General features: G+C 40.1%; 1 protein-coding gene across 3 annotated transcripts in view; it reads right to left on the bottom strand.

Moving 5' to 3' along the window:
• ano9b (anoctamin 9b) overlaps positions 1-19,987 on the bottom strand; it is a 142,358-nt gene that overhangs the window by 41,344 nt on the left and 81,027 nt on the right. For all 3 annotated transcript variants that reach the window (XM_080026323.1, XM_080026324.1, XM_080026325.1), the window contains 4 exons: positions 15,126-15,162; positions 13,236-13,347; positions 10,734-10,788; positions 10,547-10,644 (listed from right to left, as the gene is read on the bottom strand). In XM_080026323.1, coding sequence (XP_079882449.1) covers positions 10,547-10,644; positions 10,734-10,788; positions 13,236-13,347; positions 15,126-15,162 — 302 coding nt within the window. The remainder of the gene's footprint in view (positions 1-10,546; positions 10,645-10,733; positions 10,789-13,235; positions 13,348-15,125; positions 15,163-19,987) is intronic.

Here is a 19,987-nt window from a genome sequence, read left to right as displayed (position 1 = left end):
AGCAGCTTCACTTCAATGCAAAAGTCGGTAAGGCTTTGTATTACGTAGACACTCATCAGCATTAATTGATACTTAACTAATGCTCAGTTCATCCTGAGTTAATGTAGGACTCATGTAAGACTCATGGAGGACTCAGCCATGAATGAATGGTTACTCCATCAGTAACTAACCATGAGTCTTTAATGATAATTGCTTACTTAAGACATCTATTACAGATTAACTCAGACATGTTTCTTAAAATGTATTAATACTATTTTTAATTGCTGCCACTCTTCACCACTGTGTAAATGTTTCAATTGTTTTTTTTTCTCTTCACCTGTTGTTGTGTATTTGATGTTTTTACATTGAATATTGTTTATGTATTGTTGTTTTTCCTTTGAATTTGTTTTGAACTTGACGTCATTGTAAATGAGGGTCACCCCTCAATTGGTCTCTCGAGGATAAATAAAAGTTAAATGAAATTAAATGAAAAAATTAATTACCATCACTGAAAACCGTGAATTTGAAGTCCCATACATTAATTAATAGCTATGTGTCCCGCTAAGTAAAGTCACAACATTATGATATATTACCTAACGATGAACTAAGACAGGTTAAGAGCATGATTTCACTTTAATATGGTAGCATGAATAACCAATTTTTCTGGAACCAAAAGCTTTGCAGAAGCCTTCCTGGTGGACTTCTTAATAACCAAAAGTAATACATTTTGTAAAATGCATTATTTTTCTTCAAATGATTAAGTTGTTTAGATGAGAAAAGGTTATGAAATAAGATTTGTTCAGCTGTGCACCAGCACAAGCACCTTTCCAAGGCTCGGAAGTTGCCAGGTCTAATGGTTAGAAATAAGTAAAAATGTGTCAACTAAACTTTTACACTCACCACATACTTTGACCTTTTGAAATTTAGAAGACATATTAATGTTGGTTTCTTCAGCTATTGTATTTCTGATTAATCAATTTCAGTTAGCCTTATACATAGGATAGGCTTTATTTTTTAGGAATAAATAGGCTAATTAAATTACTGATAGGCCTATTGATGTGACAAGTAGGCGGCTAATATAGTCTCATCAACCCATTCAATTCAACCTTTTCTCAGAACACACTCAAGATTTTTATTTAATTAGGCTAATGATATATTTGTTTTTGTAAATGCCCTCATCCAGTCATGTTTTTTCTCACCAAATACAGGACGTTACTATACAGATCTGGCAACCCACATTGAATTAGTCTATACTCCTATTTTTTACCAAGCTGAAAAAAAAATGTATGGGGGTTTAAGTATTCTCCACATTTTAAATAAGGTTAAAATGCACGGAACGGCAACCACTCTATCTCTATATAGAACATTTGACAACACAGGGGAGGTGCAAGATCCTCCAGAGCTGCACGTGAAGTTGAGAGGAGCACCTCAATCCTCTATTATAAAAACCAATGGGCCGTGAAGACGTCGAAGAAAACCACTGGACAGAAGCCACAATGTACAAGGAGACGAACACCATGTTAACGGGCCGAAATGGACAGGCAGACGACAAAAAGAGGTTAGCAAACTAATTGCAAACTACCAGCTCAATATTGTTCTTATGATTTTTATTGCATGAAGTAAATTTAGCGGTGACATGTTAGAAAGCATTCTTAAAAAGGTAGGCTACGTCTACATTAAGCTAACGTCATGTTAGCTTAATGGTTTTGTTTGCTTGGAGTAACGTTAGCCGTTTGGATAACAAGCTAGCATTTTACGTTATAGTCCATGGGCCAAGTCCCAAAATGTCTTTTATTATTGGTAGGCTAAAATCTGGGTGGGCAAATTCTAGTTGTGATTTTTTATATCCTATACATCCCAAGAAGAGGTTTTGATGTGATAAACCTTTTATATTGGTAGCTTTTGTTTTTAGTGGTTATCCCCTCTCAAAGTATAGGATAAGTGTAGCGTAATGGAGGTCACACTGCAGGTGAATAGGGTAATATTTTTTACTTATAGATATCATCATGAAACTTTGCCATTTTTTTCAGAAATGTTTGAATAAATATGCAAATTTGGCAATATCGAACTAATTATGTGAGAATTGTTTTCTCTCTTTTTTTTACAACGTATATGTGTTCAAAGTTTTTACAAAACAGAATATGGATAAAGGTTATTTTTTTTCATTTTATAAATAAAAAAATACTATCAAAAATTGTGTTGCCTTTTCAGCATGTTTTTAATAAGAAATTGTATCACTGATCAGACAATTAACAACATATGAACAAACCCTTCTGTAATGACTTTCAGAATAGTGCTAGTAATTATTATGGAAAGTTAGATATAAGTGTTTGTAAAGTTAATTTGTGATACATTTTTTGATGATGTTTACACACACTTTTTGTTCCTGTCTTTCAGTGAAATCTCCTGAAGAGTTGATCGAGCGTTACTACAAGGGTCCTTGGGCTTGTCAAGGGTGGCTCTGCCAAATGAGATGCCTACAGCAAGATGAAAGTTGACAGGAACACAATTGTGTATCAATCAGCAATTGCAGATTAGCAGCATTCAAGATAGTAAATTAAGATTGCTTGATATTATTATATCTTTTTTGTGTATGTTCATTAAACAGAAATTGTTAATGTTTTAGGTAGAAACTACTTTGAATACAATAAAACTGTTAAAATCCCAAATGATAGTCTTCAATGAAATGAATATAGTAGCGTATGTTAAATCACGACGGGAATGCAGACCTGTATATTATAACAGTTTTGTACTGATTGTATATTTGTCACCACCGTCTGAAAGAGAAATCATGCTCTTAAACCGTCTGAGTTAATCCTTAGGTAATGATTTGCAAAAATATTATAATGTTGTGACTTTACTTACCGGGGCACATGACACTTAACTAACCATTAATTGACATGGTTTTCCATGCTAATATATTAAAGTGAAATAATGCTCTTAAACCGTTTTAGTTCATCGTTAGGTAATATATCATAATGTTGTGACTTTACTTAGCGGGACACATAACTATTAATTAATGTAGAGTACTTCAAATTCACGGTTTTCAGTGATGGTAATTCATTAATTATAGTATTAATACATTTTAAGAAACATGTCTGAGTTAATCTGTAATAGATGTCTTAGGTACGCAGTTATCATTAAAGACTCAGTCTGTAATTAAGACTGACTTCTGATTAGTTACTGATGGAGTAACCACTCATTCATGGCTGAGTCCTCCATGAGTCTTACATGAGTCCTACATTAACTCAGGATGAACTGAACATTAGTTAAGCATCAATTAATGCTGATGAGTGTCTACTTAATATAAAGCCTTACCCAAAAGTCTGAAATGGGACATGTGAATTGGACATTAAAGGGATAGTTCAGTATTTTATAGTGGGGTTGTATGAGGTAAGTGTGTGACCTTATGGGGATGGTGATCATCACGCTATAAGGAGTTTGGGGGGGACGTTGCTGTAGCAGAAGTCAGCATTTTACTGTTGCTGTTAGAAAGGTTGTTACGCGCTCCCACCTTTTGCTCCTTCCCCTGTTCTCTCCTTTTCTCTCCTCTCTCTCCCAGGTGTTCTGAGTCTGGGTGGCACTACTGCCGGTAGGCTTCTTAAGGCGTGTCCCATGGCATTTCTACTTGGGTTCTTTGGTTTATTAGATGGGGGGCTGTTAGTTAGTTGTTTTGTATTTTGGTTGTAGTTAGAGGAGTCTGGGTTTAAGTTAGGAGGAGGAAGTCCTGGGGCCTCATTTATAAACGTGGCTTACGCCCAGAAGAGGGCGCACGCCAATTTCTACGCAAACATTGGGATTTATAAAAAGCAAACTTGACGGGAAGATGTGCGGTCCTCCACGCAAACTCTGACCCATGCGTACGAACAGAAAGTGGAGAAAGGAGAAACGGCGACTCCGTCGACACGTATGAAGTGCGAGAAAGAATGTGTTTGTGTAAAATGAATCCAGATATAGGCCTATTCTTACAACTAATAAAAAAAAATGCCTCCACGGATTTTTCCATGGAGTGATACCAACAAAAACTAAACGAATTAGGATCTTAAATAGCCTACAAACGGAGATATATGAGTGCAAAAAAAAAACGTTTGAATAAGCTTTGCAGTTAGGCTACTGAAGAATAACCTATCTGCATGTTATTGGATTCATTCTGATAATATTGAGGTGGAATACAGCCTATTACTTTAAAGGTGAGAACACACCAAACGCGTTGGGTGCGTTGGCGGCGTTGAAAAATCCTATTTTTGCATAGGGAACCATTGGTTTAGGCGCGATGATCCGTTGGCCGCGGCAAAGCGGCTTTTTGGGTGCGGCAGCCGCGTTACCAAAGCGTCACCGCACCACCAAAGCGTCACCGCACCACCGGACAAGTTGAAAAAATTGAACTTTCAACGCTCCAGCGCGTGACGTTTAGCCGTGTTGGCCAATCAGCGGTGAGCTTGACCCGACGTCATGGACATCGGCACTGTGGGAGCATGGGTGGGAGGACAACACAGAGGCTGAGAAACACCGAGTAGGAAATGCGGCTGGCTGGTGATATGAAGCCGCTCGGGGTTGGGTTAGAAGACGTGGGGAAAGTGAGCCAGGAGAATGGGCTTCCTGGTTAATTCAGTGAATATAGCGGCTGTGCTTTAGCCGATAAACCAAGTTAGCACCAGTCGGATAGCGTTAGTTAACTCACCCGGTTGTGTGCGGCCACCACCTCCATAATGAACCCAAACATAACGGCTAAGTCCGGGGAACTTTCACAACGAGTACAGCGAAGCACCGGTGTTTATGCCTATATCTACGCCAGCCACGGTCCCGTCACAGCCAGGTAGGGTAAGGCTACTTGCCTTTATTTTCTACTGCCCTGTGCACAATGCTGCTGTAAATGTGTTTGGTATGGTGCTGCCTTGCTGTTTGTGTTCATTTCCGAGTGGCGTGAATCTGCAATGCTGTTTTAAGGCTATTTGTTCCGTTCAGTTGCTGTTTATTTGTCTTTTGGCAAAATTGTTGGCCGTGTTGTTGTTTTTGTGTGGACATGAACGCTGTTGTGTCGGGTCGCGTCTGATCGCAGCCATGGTTGATTAGGGGAATAAATATATCGGGGGAGACTAGCTGGGCTAGCTGGGCGCGTTGAACCAACGTTGGGCGCGTTGAACCATTTTTTGACACAAAATGACCAAGCGCCAGATCAGGTGCGTTGGGCGCTTTGGCCACCGCACCCAACGCGTTTGGTGTGTTCGCACCTTTACACTGACGCTGTTCTCGATGCCTCAGTCAGGCAGACAGGAGTGCACAGTTCCACACACTAATCATAAGCCTACTGTACATCACATACTGTGCTAATTTTTCGCGGCTTTTAGTCCGTTTTATCTATGTGTTTTTCTTTGTGTTTAAGTACGTCGTAACTGTGTTTTGAAAGGGACTGTGAAGTTTATTATTAACCCTCCGCCGCCCGTCACTGCACCGGGATGAATTCTCCGAATCTGTATCTCATGGGGGGTCTCAGTGTCCCCCGCTCGTGGCACAAACACTGCTGTGTGAGGATATGCACTTTTTTGCGTCCACTTTTAAGTCGGATCGCTACTTTTTATTTCGACCACAGCGTTCACAGAGATCGCCACAGGCTGCACTCTGACGCCTTTACCCTCACACTGTGCCACCAAACAAAATTTTCCCTGGTCGCCACTTCTCCAACGGGTACTTCGGCGTGACCGCAGTGATCCACACCGTGTGGAGTCTATTTTTCCATTTCCCTTTCATTCGGCGATTGCCACTACCGCCTTCATGCACTCAGTAAATGATATTAATTTGGGCGTGTCAATGACTATGTATGGGTAAATATGGGCGTTACGTGAAGCCCGCGCCACATTTAGAGTGGATTGTGATTTATAAAGGGAAACAGGCGTAGGACATGAGTGCGCACTGTTTTATAAATCAGAATATTTTTGTTTCGCACGTACAATATCCTACATTTCTTCCGTACGCCAGCTTCCACGTGAATCCCACGCAAAGCTTTATAAATGAGGCCCCTGGACCAAGCAGTCCAACTGTGGCTGCTCCAGGCTTCCTCCCTTTTTGTTTTGTTTTAAATAAATACACACACCTTATTGTTTAAACTTTAATCACGTCGTTGTGTTATTCTTTAATTGTTGCTGGCCGCTGATCGAGCCATAGGGCGGCTGTAACACCGATGACTGTTCTAAACTCCTGTGTGCACGCTCTGCTGCCATGTTGCGTGCAGCCCCGATTACTGTGACGCGCGCGGCCAGCGATTGATTGACGTCTCATGTCCATGCTGTCACTCGCTCACACTATTTCTGCCATGCATAAGTTCGCCTGTTAGTTATTCCTTTTCCCGTTAAGTTGTGGCTGGATACCTTTGTAAGGATGCAAGTTTGTGTGTCAATGACGAACCGTGAGTAATTTCCTTTGTTTGTATAAGTGACATGTTTAATTGCCTTTGGTTTGTAGGCGGTTGGATCGCCATTGCTTAGTCACCTGATGTAATGGCCTCGTATATCAAAGTCAAATGCCTCGTTTCCACCGAGTAGAGCGGGTCGGAGCGTCTCGGTCCGGTTATTTTGGCTTTCCATTTGCCAAAAGTTGGGTAGGGTACGGATATAAGCGAGCCTAACCGCTCTAAGCCGCTCCCATTTTCGGAACTCCTCCATTGGGGTACCAGCCGCCTGAAAGGGTGCCGAAAAGGTGGAACACTGCCGTCCGTTGATTGGTCAAAAGAATAATTTCCGCCGTGTGTAGTCACCTCGGCAAGAGTGAAGAGAGTCTTGTGTTTTGGCGAAAAATTTTAGTGCAGCACTGTTTATTGTGTGGAGTTTTCCTGGTCAATAAATTAATCAGTGGGCTACACTGTGTCCCACTGCTACGATGTCACGTAGCTGCCGCAGCCAGCGCTGTTCGCTCACTGTCTCTATAGGCTTGCACCGAGCCGTGCGGCTGGTTTGACCAAGCAAAAACGAGAGACCGCTGGCTTGAACACAGTTGTTCCACAGCCTGATAGTTTGACCCATATTCTGGCGGCGGCTATCACAGTCCAACCTAAACCCCGCCCTAACAGTAAGGGTAGGGTCGGCGGTGGAAACAACACCGAGATTCTTTAAAGCGAGCTGTCCCGCTCTGAGCCGCTCCGACCCAACCTACTCGGTGGTAACGAGGCAAAAGTCAAAGTATAATTTATTATCCCAGAGTTGGGAAATTTGTGTGGTCAAAAGTGCAGCACATTTAAGACAAGTTGGTATGCCCCACACACACATAACAACAAGATTTAAGAATAAATAGTTCAGTCAATCAGTAGCAGGGATGAAACCCATAGGCCTGAAACAACATTCCAAATTAAATAAAAAAAACACAGTGTTGCAAGAGTGGACAAAACAGTTCATAATCTTGACCTGTGTCTTTCATTAAAAAGTTTGATTGCAGAGGGGACAAATTACATTTTTGTTCTGATTGACCTTTGCAGCAGCCTGCTACTGCCACGGTTGCTGAGTTGGAACCTCCTATAAAAGAGGTGGGTAGGATCACTGAGTAATCTGCTCAGCTTTATTCACAACAAGATCTGACCATAGCTGAGTGACTGACGTCTGACGATATCCAATAATTTTGCTTGCTGTCTTTTCCAAACGCTGCAATTTCTCTAGGTCTTTTTTGCGCATGTTTCCAAATACACAAACTAAGCCAAAGGACAATACGCTCTGAAGGAGTGTATTGTAAAACAATTCGAAAAATAATACAGTCCACCTGAAAGTAGTTCAGCTTACGTAGAAAAAAACATCCGTTGTTGTAATTTTGTTTACCATAGACGTAGTGCATATCTCAAATTTGAGTGGGTCATCAATATCAATGCCTAGGTATTTGTTTGTCGGAGAGTCTGGAGGGGGCGGGGACACGAATCTGTTTGGTGTGTTCGGTGACGTCGGACACAGCGATTACTGTATTTAAAGAGGACCTATGATACTTTTCGACTTTTATGACCTATAAACGTTGTTATAATGATTTATTGTCATGTTTAAACATACTAGAGTATCAAGCAATTACGTACATGTATTTCGACGTATTCCCTGCTGACCGTCTGGGGTGGCTGTGCAGAGCACTAAAAACTATGGCAGCCGGTCGAGTCCAAAACACAGATGATGATTAACCTTCAGTGCATCTTAGGCCTTTTTTGGTACATTTTGGTTTTTCATTTCACAACTGCTGAGGCTGTGTTCATGCAAATGGCTTCATATTTGGTCAAGGCTAATGTTTTCTGACCAATTTATGAATTTTAACCTCAATTCATTGATTTACACTATAATGCACTGTATATTAATTTTCCTCACACTCAGCCTCCTTGGCCAAAAAAGCCCCTCATTGACTCCCATTCAAACGACATTTTTTGACCCTGCTGCCAATAGCTGATAGAAACCAGATTTTTTTTGTTTTGTTTTATTTCCTTGCACTAATGTCTTGAACATTTACATTTTTTGTGTTTTTTTAAAATAGCATCGGTTTTCTCTCATATACCATTGGTTTTAATTACAGGCTGAGATTTAATATTGCTCTCCTCTGCTACTAGCCACTGCAGGCCACATGAATAAATTGTTTCAGCTAAAATGCTCTCTCTGTATTCTTAGTGATGGCATAGTATAGTATAGATGTGTTTTTCGACAAATAAGTGTGTGTGCGTGTCTGTGTGTATCCCAACACGGACACTCAAATTCACATAGAGAAAAACAGTTCAGTGTAAATCCATAAAAACTGCATGTTTTGATCCCATGGTCAATTGAGTTTAAATACATGAATTTGGTAATATTAGACATTCATCCTGTTCTTATACCTTGAAATTTTACATTTTTACTATTTTACAGCTGATGCGTGAATTTCATCCTTATAGGCCTGAAGAGCAAAGATACCCCTAGTGGAAACGAGGGAACTGTGATTCATTTTGTATTGTTATTAGTTGTAAAGGCTATAGGCAGGACTTAATTCATAAAACATCTGAAAAAATCATAAAAATATTAAATTTCAAGTTATAAAAGCAGGATGAATGTGTAATATTACCATATTCACAAATATATCCTCAATTAACCATGGGATCGAAACATGCTGTTTTCATGGATTTACATTGAGCTGTATTTCTATGTGAATTTCACTATCTGTTATTGGATACAAACACAGGCACACATATTCACAAATACATATTTGTTGAAATACACATATACACTACTCTATGCCATTATGAAGAACCCAGACAGAGCATGTTATCTCAAATATTTTATTCATGTGGCCTGCAGTGGCCTAAGTAGCAAGGGAGTGCAAATTTACATTTTAGCCTGTAGTTGAAACACTGGCATATGTGTGAAATTAACAACTAGTAAAAAACACATAAAATGGAAAATGTCAAGAGATTAGTATAAGGAACCAAAAGAATAATAAAAAAAATCAGTTTCTCTCATCTTTTGGCAGCAGGGTCAAAAAGTGTGGTTTTAATAGAATTCTGTGTGCCGTACAATGGCCCTTAATGGAGGGCACATTTTAAATCTTAAATAGCAAAAAGAATAGAAATGCATTCAATTCAATATTATTGTTAATTCTTGACATCTATCACACTCTTATAATCCCCCTCAAAAAAATCTAATTTAGACTAATTATTTAGCTTTTAATTGATTTCTGGTGTTTTTTCATTAAAAAAAACGAGTGACTTTTTCCAAAACAACTGGAATTTAAAGGGTTAAAATCCTTAAAATAAAGATGAATATGGTTTGTATGGTGAGGACTCGAGTTCAAAAAGAAAGTTATAAAAAAAAATTGGTGGAAAAATACATTCATGTTATTTTTATCTACATATCAATTCAAAGTGACACCTTAAGCGCCGAAGGAGGCAGAGTGTGAGTCTTTTTAAGGATGCACTGAAGGTCAAACAAACTAATTTATTATTTGATTAGGCAGCATACAGATGCAGCTGCGCATGAAATGAGCAGGAAATGGAAAGTTGAACTCTGAGCAATTGATTTCAGCAGTATACGAACAACGTAAGGAGTGTTTCTCCTAAGAGACCGTTCGGGAACAACGACTAAAGAGCTAAACAACTTTGGTAAGTCATAACATAGGAGTCTTCGTAGCGCGCTAAGAGAGGATGTTATCGGGAAACCGGGCCCTGGCCTTTAACAGCCAGGAAGTTGTCTTTACACCATTTGGTGAAGTTACTCAACTCTCTCAAAGCTGGTTAGCGCTGAGCTATCTGGTTTCAAATACCCCACAATGGCAGTATCATCTGCGTATTTGAAGAATGAAAAACACACCAGGGCAACACCACCACTCCTACACCACCAAACTTGGCTTGTGTGTTGTGGAGAAAAAAGTGTTTCTTCTGGCCCCCTCTGCAACAGTACAATGCTGACTTCTGCTACATCCACGTACCCCCCTTACAGTGACTGCACTGATCTCCATCTCCATAAGGTAACTCACTAACTATGCCTAAGTACCCCATACAACCACAATTCAATAATACTGAATTATCCCTTTAACTCAGGGTCCACTTGTTGATTTTCAGCCATGTTGAATGAAAGCACAGCACACTCACGGCACAGTGAACTCAAAGATGTTGTTAAGAGTCTGCTTAAGTAGCATTATTACAGCCATCTGGATGAAGAGGTCTGTCAAACAACCACTAGGATGGCACTACAACACACACAGAGCACATCAAAGGGTTAGTACTGTGTCTGTAAAAATGAATGGAAAAAAAACCCAAATAAAACTAATTTCCTCACCTCCTCCAGTCTAAATCCAGCAATACGCACATAGTCTCCAGGATGGCCGTTAATCCTGTGACAAGAGAACTTCACATCAACCTTTGAACATTTGAAACCTGTTTAAGATGAGAGTGTTTCACAGTGGTACATGCTTGAGGAGACGAAAGTGAGCTACTTTAAACTAGGGCTGTCAAATTAACGCGTTAATTTCGATTAATTCATCACAGAAAAATTAACGCAATTAAAAAAATTAATGCAGATTAATCGCACTTCTATAATGCCCTTTGACCCGGTGCAAAAGTGGTACGCAGCTGCACCCTGTAGCTTGCTAACACGGCCCGCAGGGGTAAAAGGGAGAAAAGTAAAGAGAGAAGGGGCCGAGGGCTCTATTGACGGTTTATGGGATGCTTCGGGCAAATAAGCATGAAGTAGGTAGGAAAACATCTTACTTTATTATCCGCAGTGTCTGTGCATTATTGATTTAGTGGGTGCAACAATAGGTTCAAAACAGTATCTCTCGATCTTCCTCCGTGTGTCTCAATTTTGTTTGCTAGCTGTCTCGTCTCCGCATAAACGGACACCCGCCCTGTGTGTGTGTGTGTGTATGTGTGTGTAAATATTTTTGCCTATGAGTACGACGATGGTGAATGAATCGAGTTACGAGAGATGGAGAGCGAGAGAGAGAGCGACAGCGAGAGAGAGAGAAACTGTAGTAGGCTATACAGCTGTTTATAAACAGGCATAAAAGTGTCATAAAAGTATGCGATTAATTTAGATTAATTAATCACAGAGCCTGTAATTAATTAGATACATTTTTTTAATCGCTTGACAGCCCTACTTTAAAACAATGAGCTGTAGCCATCTCATTTACTATCTCAGAACTTCACTTGTAAGAAATCAATTTATTACTACGAGACAAATCAGAGCAAAAAAAACTGTTTCCCCTACACATCAGATCAACAGCATTTACTAATGGTTATTGCCAATATATTTTATATGTAATGAATTCTACAGTAGAAGTCTTTACCCCTGGATTCCACTGTTTGCGTGTGCGTTTTGTGCGTCCACATCTGTCCACACCCGCCAGCTTTGTTTTTCAGAGCGGAGCACGGCAAGCAATGCTGGACAGCTGGAGCCGTGAGATCCCGCATTCGCGCAGTTATAAAAAAAATTATACACGATTCCGCTTTTTAAAACTATACTGTGTGGTATTAACAGCACACACAAAGAAGGTTATTGCTTCCATCTGAAGGAGTGTCTTAGCACTAGCACAAGCAGCTACCAGTACTGACATATAAAACTATGGCTTGTTCATGTTGTATAGTCAGGGCCGCCGCTCCCTATAGGCAGGCTACGCAGAGCACGTAGGGCACCAAGTACCTGGGGGGGTCCCCCCAAAAAAAATGTTTTTAATAATTTTTATAAAAAAATGTATTACAAAAGGAAAAAGAGATGATCCAGGGGCCACCCAAAATTGATGTTTCTTTAAAAAATTCATGATAATCATTATATTATAAAAAATATATAAATTAGTTATGAAAATCGTTGTTTTAACTTAAGGCACTTGCACACCGGCCGCGTTTTATTCGTGCGATTAATTAGTTAATTACCGAACGTATACAGAGTCAATACAAGCTTCCACACCAGCACCGTAATTTCGATTCGCAAATTTGCGTGTGAGACGCGACAAAATTCACATTTCAAAACATTCGCTTTTACGTGCTGTTTATTCGCGTCGCGCCCGGTGTGTAAAGGCCTTTAGTTGTGTAACCTATCACTCAATTCTGGCAAATTAGATGTTTCCCCCAATTATAGCCTATCTGGCTTTATCAAGCTGTTTTTGAATGGCAAGCGGGGCCGGCGGCAGCCAAGGGGCAAGGGTGGGCCTGCCCACCCAATCATAAGTGATTTTTATTTATTTTTATTTAGCCAATTAAAATATGTCTATTTACTATACCAGGACCATTCCTAGCTTCTAATTGGGTGGGCACGGCGACAGCCCGCCTCCAAATTCACCCATCACCAGTTTTTCTGTGGTCACCTGTCAATCACGTCTCTCCTTTGCAAAAGCAGTTAGTAGGATACTCGGCAACTTTTTTCACATGTTAACCTGTTCTTTCTGTTAGTAAATGCTTTTCCCAAAAACTCATCACAACAGCAAATGTGCCAAAAAGCAGTCGCAGAGATATTGCAAGATTGTTTTGGAAGAGCGTTTCCTAACAGTGTTTTTAGGCAAATAAAAAAATGCCTAAAAATGCCTTCCCCCCTCAATCTGAATTGAGGGGTGAAGGACAGAGGGGGTTATAGGCTGTGAGACTTTCCATTAGTGAGATTTGGCTGTTTGAATCAAATTGACTTGACCCTTCTGGGAAAGTATAAGAGACGGAGGGAGACTGCTGGGAGGTCAGCAGTCGAAACATGTCAAGGTAGTAAAAGTTAATACTAAAAAACACGGACCGAAAGACAGACCATTACAAACAGACAGACAGTTAGAGACAGACAGACAGACAGAAGAAGTACCTGCCCAGGAAGAAGGCCACATAGAAGAGTGAGGAGAAGAGAGTGAAGAACTGGAAAGTGAACATCTTGACTGTGAAGCTTCTTTCCGTGGCAGCAAACGAGTTAGTCTTCTCTGAATGAGTGCACACACACACACACACACACACACACACACACACACACACACACACACACACACACACACACACACACACACACACACACACACACACACACACACACACACACACACACACACACACACACACACACACACACACAGTGTTCAGAGTTCATGACATACTTTAGCTTTAATCTAAAGCCATTGACAAGGGCATTGCAGCATGTGGATACAAGCTAAACATTGAAGAATATTGTGAGTACATCAACTTGAATGAATATGATGAATTGCCCAAGTGCTGCATTTATAAATGATTTTCAAGTCTGCGATGTAAAGACTGTCCGCTGTCTTGATATCAACCAATTGTGGAGCCAGGAAAAAAAACACTCATGAGAATAAATGTCTTGGAATATTTTACTTTGTCTTAACCCATTGATGAAGGCTGCTGCGCGATGCCACATTGGCTCTCCTGCCTGATGCTGCGTCGCGCAGCATTATTACTTTATCTAATTTTCATGGCATTCCCAGCATAGAATGCACTGTCATTGGTTCAAATACACATGAGGTGGGTTTTGTTGATTTTTTAAGACCACGTGACCACCCAAAAGTTGTGTGGTTTGCCGAAAATCATGTCAATCAAAAAAATAAAAAATAAAACAAAATAATAAAAAAAATACGCCAGCTATGTCGGCGACAGAACAGTTAGTGGCGTTTGGTGCGCAGAATCAAGGTCTACTATAGACTACTGACGAAAATCACACAACACATTGCATCTATTTATTAACAATATTTAATAATTTTTCTAATTCATCTAATTTTGACGATTTTTAGAAATATTTGTTGGTTTGTAAGCGCTAAGGGAGCATGTTTAAATAAAACCTGTGAACCTTAAAGAGGACCTATGATGCTTTTTGACTTTTATGACCTATAAACGTTGTTATGATGATTCATAGTCATGCTTAACCATACTAAATTATCAAATAATGACTTACATGCATTTCGACGTATTCCCTGCTGACCGTCTGGGGTGTCTGTGCAGAGCACTAAACACTATTCTAGCCAGTCGAGAAGTCACGTCTTCAAAGCGGTCTACCCTTTCATAATTCGTGACGTCGCATAAAAATTTGTGACGTGACCACGCGGATGTTTCCATGTATGGTAATGCTGTCACTTCCCTGTTCGCGTCTGCCTCGCGCCCTTATAGGTCCATGCTCGCGCTTCCCGCCACTGAAAGTGTTCCGGAAGGAAGGTAACCAATCACAACGGAGTGGGGTTTGCAAGAGGGGGGGGGGGGGAGGGTAGCGGAGATGGCCGATGCACAGGCGGAGGGAGCGGAGATTGCCGAAGCACACACACTCAAGTGTTGACAGGACGTGCTGGATCGCCAAAATAAGAGAAAGAGCTTCCCGAAAATCTACATAGTTTTTTGTGATGTGATTCGTGTCAGGTTGCTCTATAGCAGTGTAAAACAAGAAATTAAGACCAGAAAAGTAGTATAATAGGTCCTCTTTAACTTTTAAATGTATTTTATTTCATGTTTCTATGTGCTACACAGGCTTAGATATTAAGGTTTTGGTAGACTTGACAATTCGTAATATTTTTTCAGAAAACCCTCAGGCATTAAGGACATGCATCCTAGATTGCCATAGTCATCAATGGGTTAAAAAAAGTATTTACATATTTTTCAAAAATCATTTATTTGTTTTGCATTAACATTGAAATTAGGATTTCTATATATTTGTATTGCCTTTATTTAATTGCAGTACAACATGGTGAATAATGTATCTCACCTATGTCACACAGTTTGAGCGAGACCCATCTGTTTACCTACAGAGACAGAAGAGATTTGAAAGTTACTACATTGTTTGTAGATACAGTATACCTTCATATGAACAGCTATCTGTGTATTTGTAAGTTCACATATCAGTGATTCTTGATGGTGGGACAAAACAGGGTGCAATGTTGAAAAAATACAAACCCTATGTTTAGGCAAATTAATATGTATCCAAGATATACTTAGCTACTGAGCTAAGCTTTGACACAAACTCCCAGCCTTTTTATCAAGATGGTCTTTTTACCTTGCCATTCCTTATTTTGTGTCAACACCGTCAGACACCAAAAACACAAATACATTTTCCCTCAATTTATGCTAGACCCATGAGATGTAGACCCATGGGATGATCACAAATATTCATCAAGACTGACAGAGGCCACAAAAAATATTTTCAAAATGTATATGAATATACATTTCTTATATCGATTTTCCTCTATGTTCTTCAGTTGAACTGTCTAATAGAATAGAATAGAGTTGAAATCGGATGGTGTTGACATATTTATCGTTTCTGGGAGTTTATCTAGTAGCCATTTGGTTTTTCTGTTGATAATGGGTGCTAGTATGAACTGCTTCAGGTTTTATTGCATATGAATGATTGAACCCTTCTCTGTGGACACACTGTTTTGGACGTCGTGAGAAGATAATAATAATAATCAATGTCATATATTTGACATAATAACGATACAATTAAATTTAAGGGGATAATTGTGCTCAAGACATTCTATTCTTAATCCCTAATAACATCTACAATTTTTACTTTTAAACATAACAGCAGTTAATATTGGAAGACGTTTTTTTGTCCCGCTTCTCAAGAATCACCAGCCCCTTTTACACGGCCAGTGAAAGCCGGGAATATGCCGGAATTTCATCCCTCCGCCCTGCTGTATAAATGCGACCGTTGCGGAACGGGGGCCGAGAGGCGCAACAGATTGTTCCGGGAATTTTACTACCTTGGGGGGTAGTAAGATTGCCGACACAATCTGTTCCGCCTCTCTGTATAAATGCGGCCAGCTTGTTGTTGCGGAACAGGGGGGCGTTTGACGTTTCATAGCCTACGTTCTAAACATGCAACCATGTTAGCAGTTGAAGGACGTGTGTTTAACATTAACCGCGGCGGCCTGATGTCCCGTAAAAATCACCAAATAAAAGGAACGGCGTATAATCTAGCTCAGGGGTCTCCAAACTTTTTTCACTGAGGGCCACATACAGAAAAATCTACGAAGGGCCGGGCCACTTTGCAAAAATAACACATTTATCAGGACATGTAGCTGCTCTGATGTTTAGTTTCATAGTGTGTTCATAAATTGTAATCCTCCTTGCACATTAAACAGACACATTTCCCCTCTTGTTTATATGCCAATGATACACCCAGTGTTTTCTGCCTTTGCGTCCAATGTCCAGCAGGGTGAAAATAGTATCCAGCCGAGGTCCCGACCCTCCTATAGGCCTTTCACACCAAAATGAACCAAGAGTCAGTTCCAGGCTGGTGTTGGGGTCAGTTCAAAACTGGTTACAGCCTTATCCCAGTTATGAACCGGTTGGTTTCACATCGACCGGAGACAGCCATGGAGCCGGCAAGAGAGCAACGTCATGACGTCACTGTAAACGTGTGTGTACGTCACCCGACGCCGCTGCTCTTGTGGCTAACGCTAAAGCTACCGCTAGCTTTAAGCACAACAACAGCGGCGAATACGTCTTATTTATACACTTGTTGGCTCTCGCTTTGCTTTCTTAAGCAAACAGGACCCATACAGCGTATTCTCGCCGGTCAATTTGATCGCTACGTTCGGTAATTATGTTATGTTTACGTCTCGTAGTAGCGGTGTTTTTAAATATGGCGGGCATGAGGTGTTAACAGAATTTAGTTTGCTTTATGATTGTATAATATTTTAATGCACAATACATGCTTTCTGCCTATTGAACTTTGTCTCAGTAAACCTGACAACTCCAAGGGGTTTTTGCTACACTTTAGGACAAAGTTGTTGTTTGGCCTTGGAGGGGAGGCTGCCTGGTGGGATTTTGGCCCATACAGAGGTATGACGCATTCATGTGCACAGTAGTTTCACTCCCCATATTCTGTTATCAGACATTGTATGAAGGATAACACCAGCTGAGATGAATTTCTGGGAATATCTACCTAATTAAAAACATTTCTGCTTTCGCCAGCAAAATAAGGGCTGGACACACCAAACTTAGTGTGTGTTTGCGCACACACCACCTTCTCTTGCATATAATCCCATGTACACTGTTCATTCGATGTATTCAATCATGTACGCCCATTTGTGATACATGTTGTCTGACCCTTGCATGCTGTTTGCAAGTAAATTCACCTGCTTCCAAGAAGGCCTGACTCAGTTTCAATTATTCAAACACTTGGGTAGTTTGATGAAATAATTCTAGTAACAAATGGTCCTTCGAGTTGCCGGATCCAACATCCTCTTCTCTGGACAAGAAGAGCCTGCACCGTGAACGGGGGAGTCCAAGATCTCTCGACAAAAGACCTCCAGTAAACAGAGCTACAAAAGAGGCTGTCAGCAGACTCTACTTGGACGGAGGAGGGGTGACGGAATCCAGAGCCAAAACTGAGCGAGTCGAGGCTTTCTTCGAATCAGGTGAATATAAACAGCTGATTTTGTTTTGTCCAGGAATTAGGAATTCCTTTGTTTTATGTATTAGGTAGATAAACTAGTTTATGAAGCAGTATTTCTCATGGTTTTACCGTAAGGGAGAATAACTGATCGTAGTGTTTGGGAAAATGCACTAAAGAGAAAAATATTTCAACCTGTAGTGTTTGGGGAGATGCACTAGAGACAAACCTATCTCAACCTGTAGTGTTTGGGGAGATGCACTAGAGACAAACCTATCTCAGCCTTTGGTGTTTGAGAATTTACACTGTCAAAAACAAAAGTCTCACGTACGTAATTAAATGATCATTAGTGTGGGGTCGAGGGTGGTCCCTTTATTCTGACAGATATAGTTTGTTCCATTAAACTGAGAGTTCTTTGTAATTCGGGAAGGTTTTATGGAAACAAATTGATATCTGGCTGCTTGTTGTTACTTAGCCTGGGGATATAGTACTGCTCCAGGGAGTTAGTCTATGACAGGTTGTTTATTTGTTTTGTTTTGTTATGTTTGTCAATAGTCTACAACTGCAGAGTAGACTTATTAGTTTTGTTTAGAATACATCACATAGGGTGTTCTAGTTTTAAATTGGTGAATTTTGTTAATCAATTGGAGGGAATAGGGGTGTTCACCCTGTTTAAATAGATTACTGGGTAATTTGATATTAGATTTTACATTTTAAAAAATTTAATTACATAATATGGATAATGATAAGATAGACATTAGAAAAAAAAAAAGGAGACTGGTGAAGAAAAGTCTCCTCTACCCCTTCCTGTGTCTCTTTCCATTGAGACCCAAAACCCCGGCTCCTCAGCTGCTCTTCTGCTGGCAGGTCCAGAGAATCAGATAAAGAACAGTAAAGAGAAAGGTGGTGGCCAAAGAGAGGAATAAGAGAATGTTGTTGAAAGTGTAAGAGGAAAAAGATTGTTTGGAACTGATTGTTTATGGATGTTATAAAGAAAGAAAAAGTATGTAGGGGAAGGGAGATAGAAGGTTTTGTAAGTGTGCATACAATTTTTATGCTGTTATGATGGGTTATAAAATGCTTGTCTCCTAAAGATGACCAGAGTTCTGACTAAATTGCTAAACGCTTTAAAGTTTAGAGCTAAATATCTTGCCAATCCAAGACCCATAGTGAACCTTAAAGATTAAAGGTGCAGTCAATCATTTGAAGTCCCAGCATAAACTTAAAAAAAGCGTTCTTTTGTGTTCTTTTTATGAAAATGTTCACTGAAAAGAATTGTTCAATGCTTTTGATTTGAACTACAAGTTAAAAGGGATTTGTGTGCTGAACAATGTGATCATAATGTGTTATTTGAAGAACAAACTATAACACCATGTCAGATTTGGAGAAGTAGAGAGCTTCTCAGGAATGTGGTGTGTGTGTGATTCAGTCCCATGCAGAAAAGGTAGGGCCTGTCTCACTGCCTGCCTGTGTGTGCTTGAATGCTGCCCAAACACAGACAAAAATTGTGAACTGAAGAATGAAATCAAACCTATCCTAAAATGTTGTTGTGCGTTAATTGTGACATCTAGAGCAAGCAAAATGGATAGGATGATATTTTAAAAACAACCCTGGCAGAATGATGAGCATTTCTTTTGAGAACATGTTACTGCTCAAATTCATTCTGTTTCAGATGCAAGGAGAAGACGAAGCTGACCATGCTTCAATAAGGACAATTGGACACTGAGGAACAATCTGAATCGGTTATGGTAATATCCTACATAACCATTCCCCCAGTGACTGTGATATGAAGGACACTTTGCGTCAGAATGCCACAAAAGGACTTGTTGACCATCAAGACGATCTTGGTTCCTGTTCCCTGGCTTCTACAAAGACTGTCCTCTTTGAAACTGTACATAGACGAACGATATTGCACCAGTACACAAACTTGCATTTTCACAACTGTGATGTTGATGTACTTGATATTATTCTGCTTGACTGAAATATATTTACTCATATGCTTTGCCCTTTTGCTTTGAAGTGTTGCAAAAAGTTGCATTAAATATTATAAAAAGGGTGGAATGTTAACAGAATTTAGTTTGCTTTATGATTGTATAATATTTTAATGCACAATACATGCTTTCTGCCTATTGAACTTTGTCTCAGTAAACCTGACAACTCCAAGGGGTTTTTGCTACACTTTAGGACAAAGTTGTTGTTTGGCCTTGGAGGGGAGGCTGCCTGGTGGGATT

This window comes from Ammodytes marinus (assembly GCF_949987685.1).
Source record: "Ammodytes marinus genome assembly, chromosome: 1".
NCBI lineage: Eukaryota > Metazoa > Chordata > Actinopteri > Uranoscopiformes > Ammodytidae > Ammodytes > Ammodytes marinus.
The sequence above is the reverse complement of the archived record's forward strand: the minus strand, read 5'-3'. Positions and strand labels throughout refer to the sequence as shown.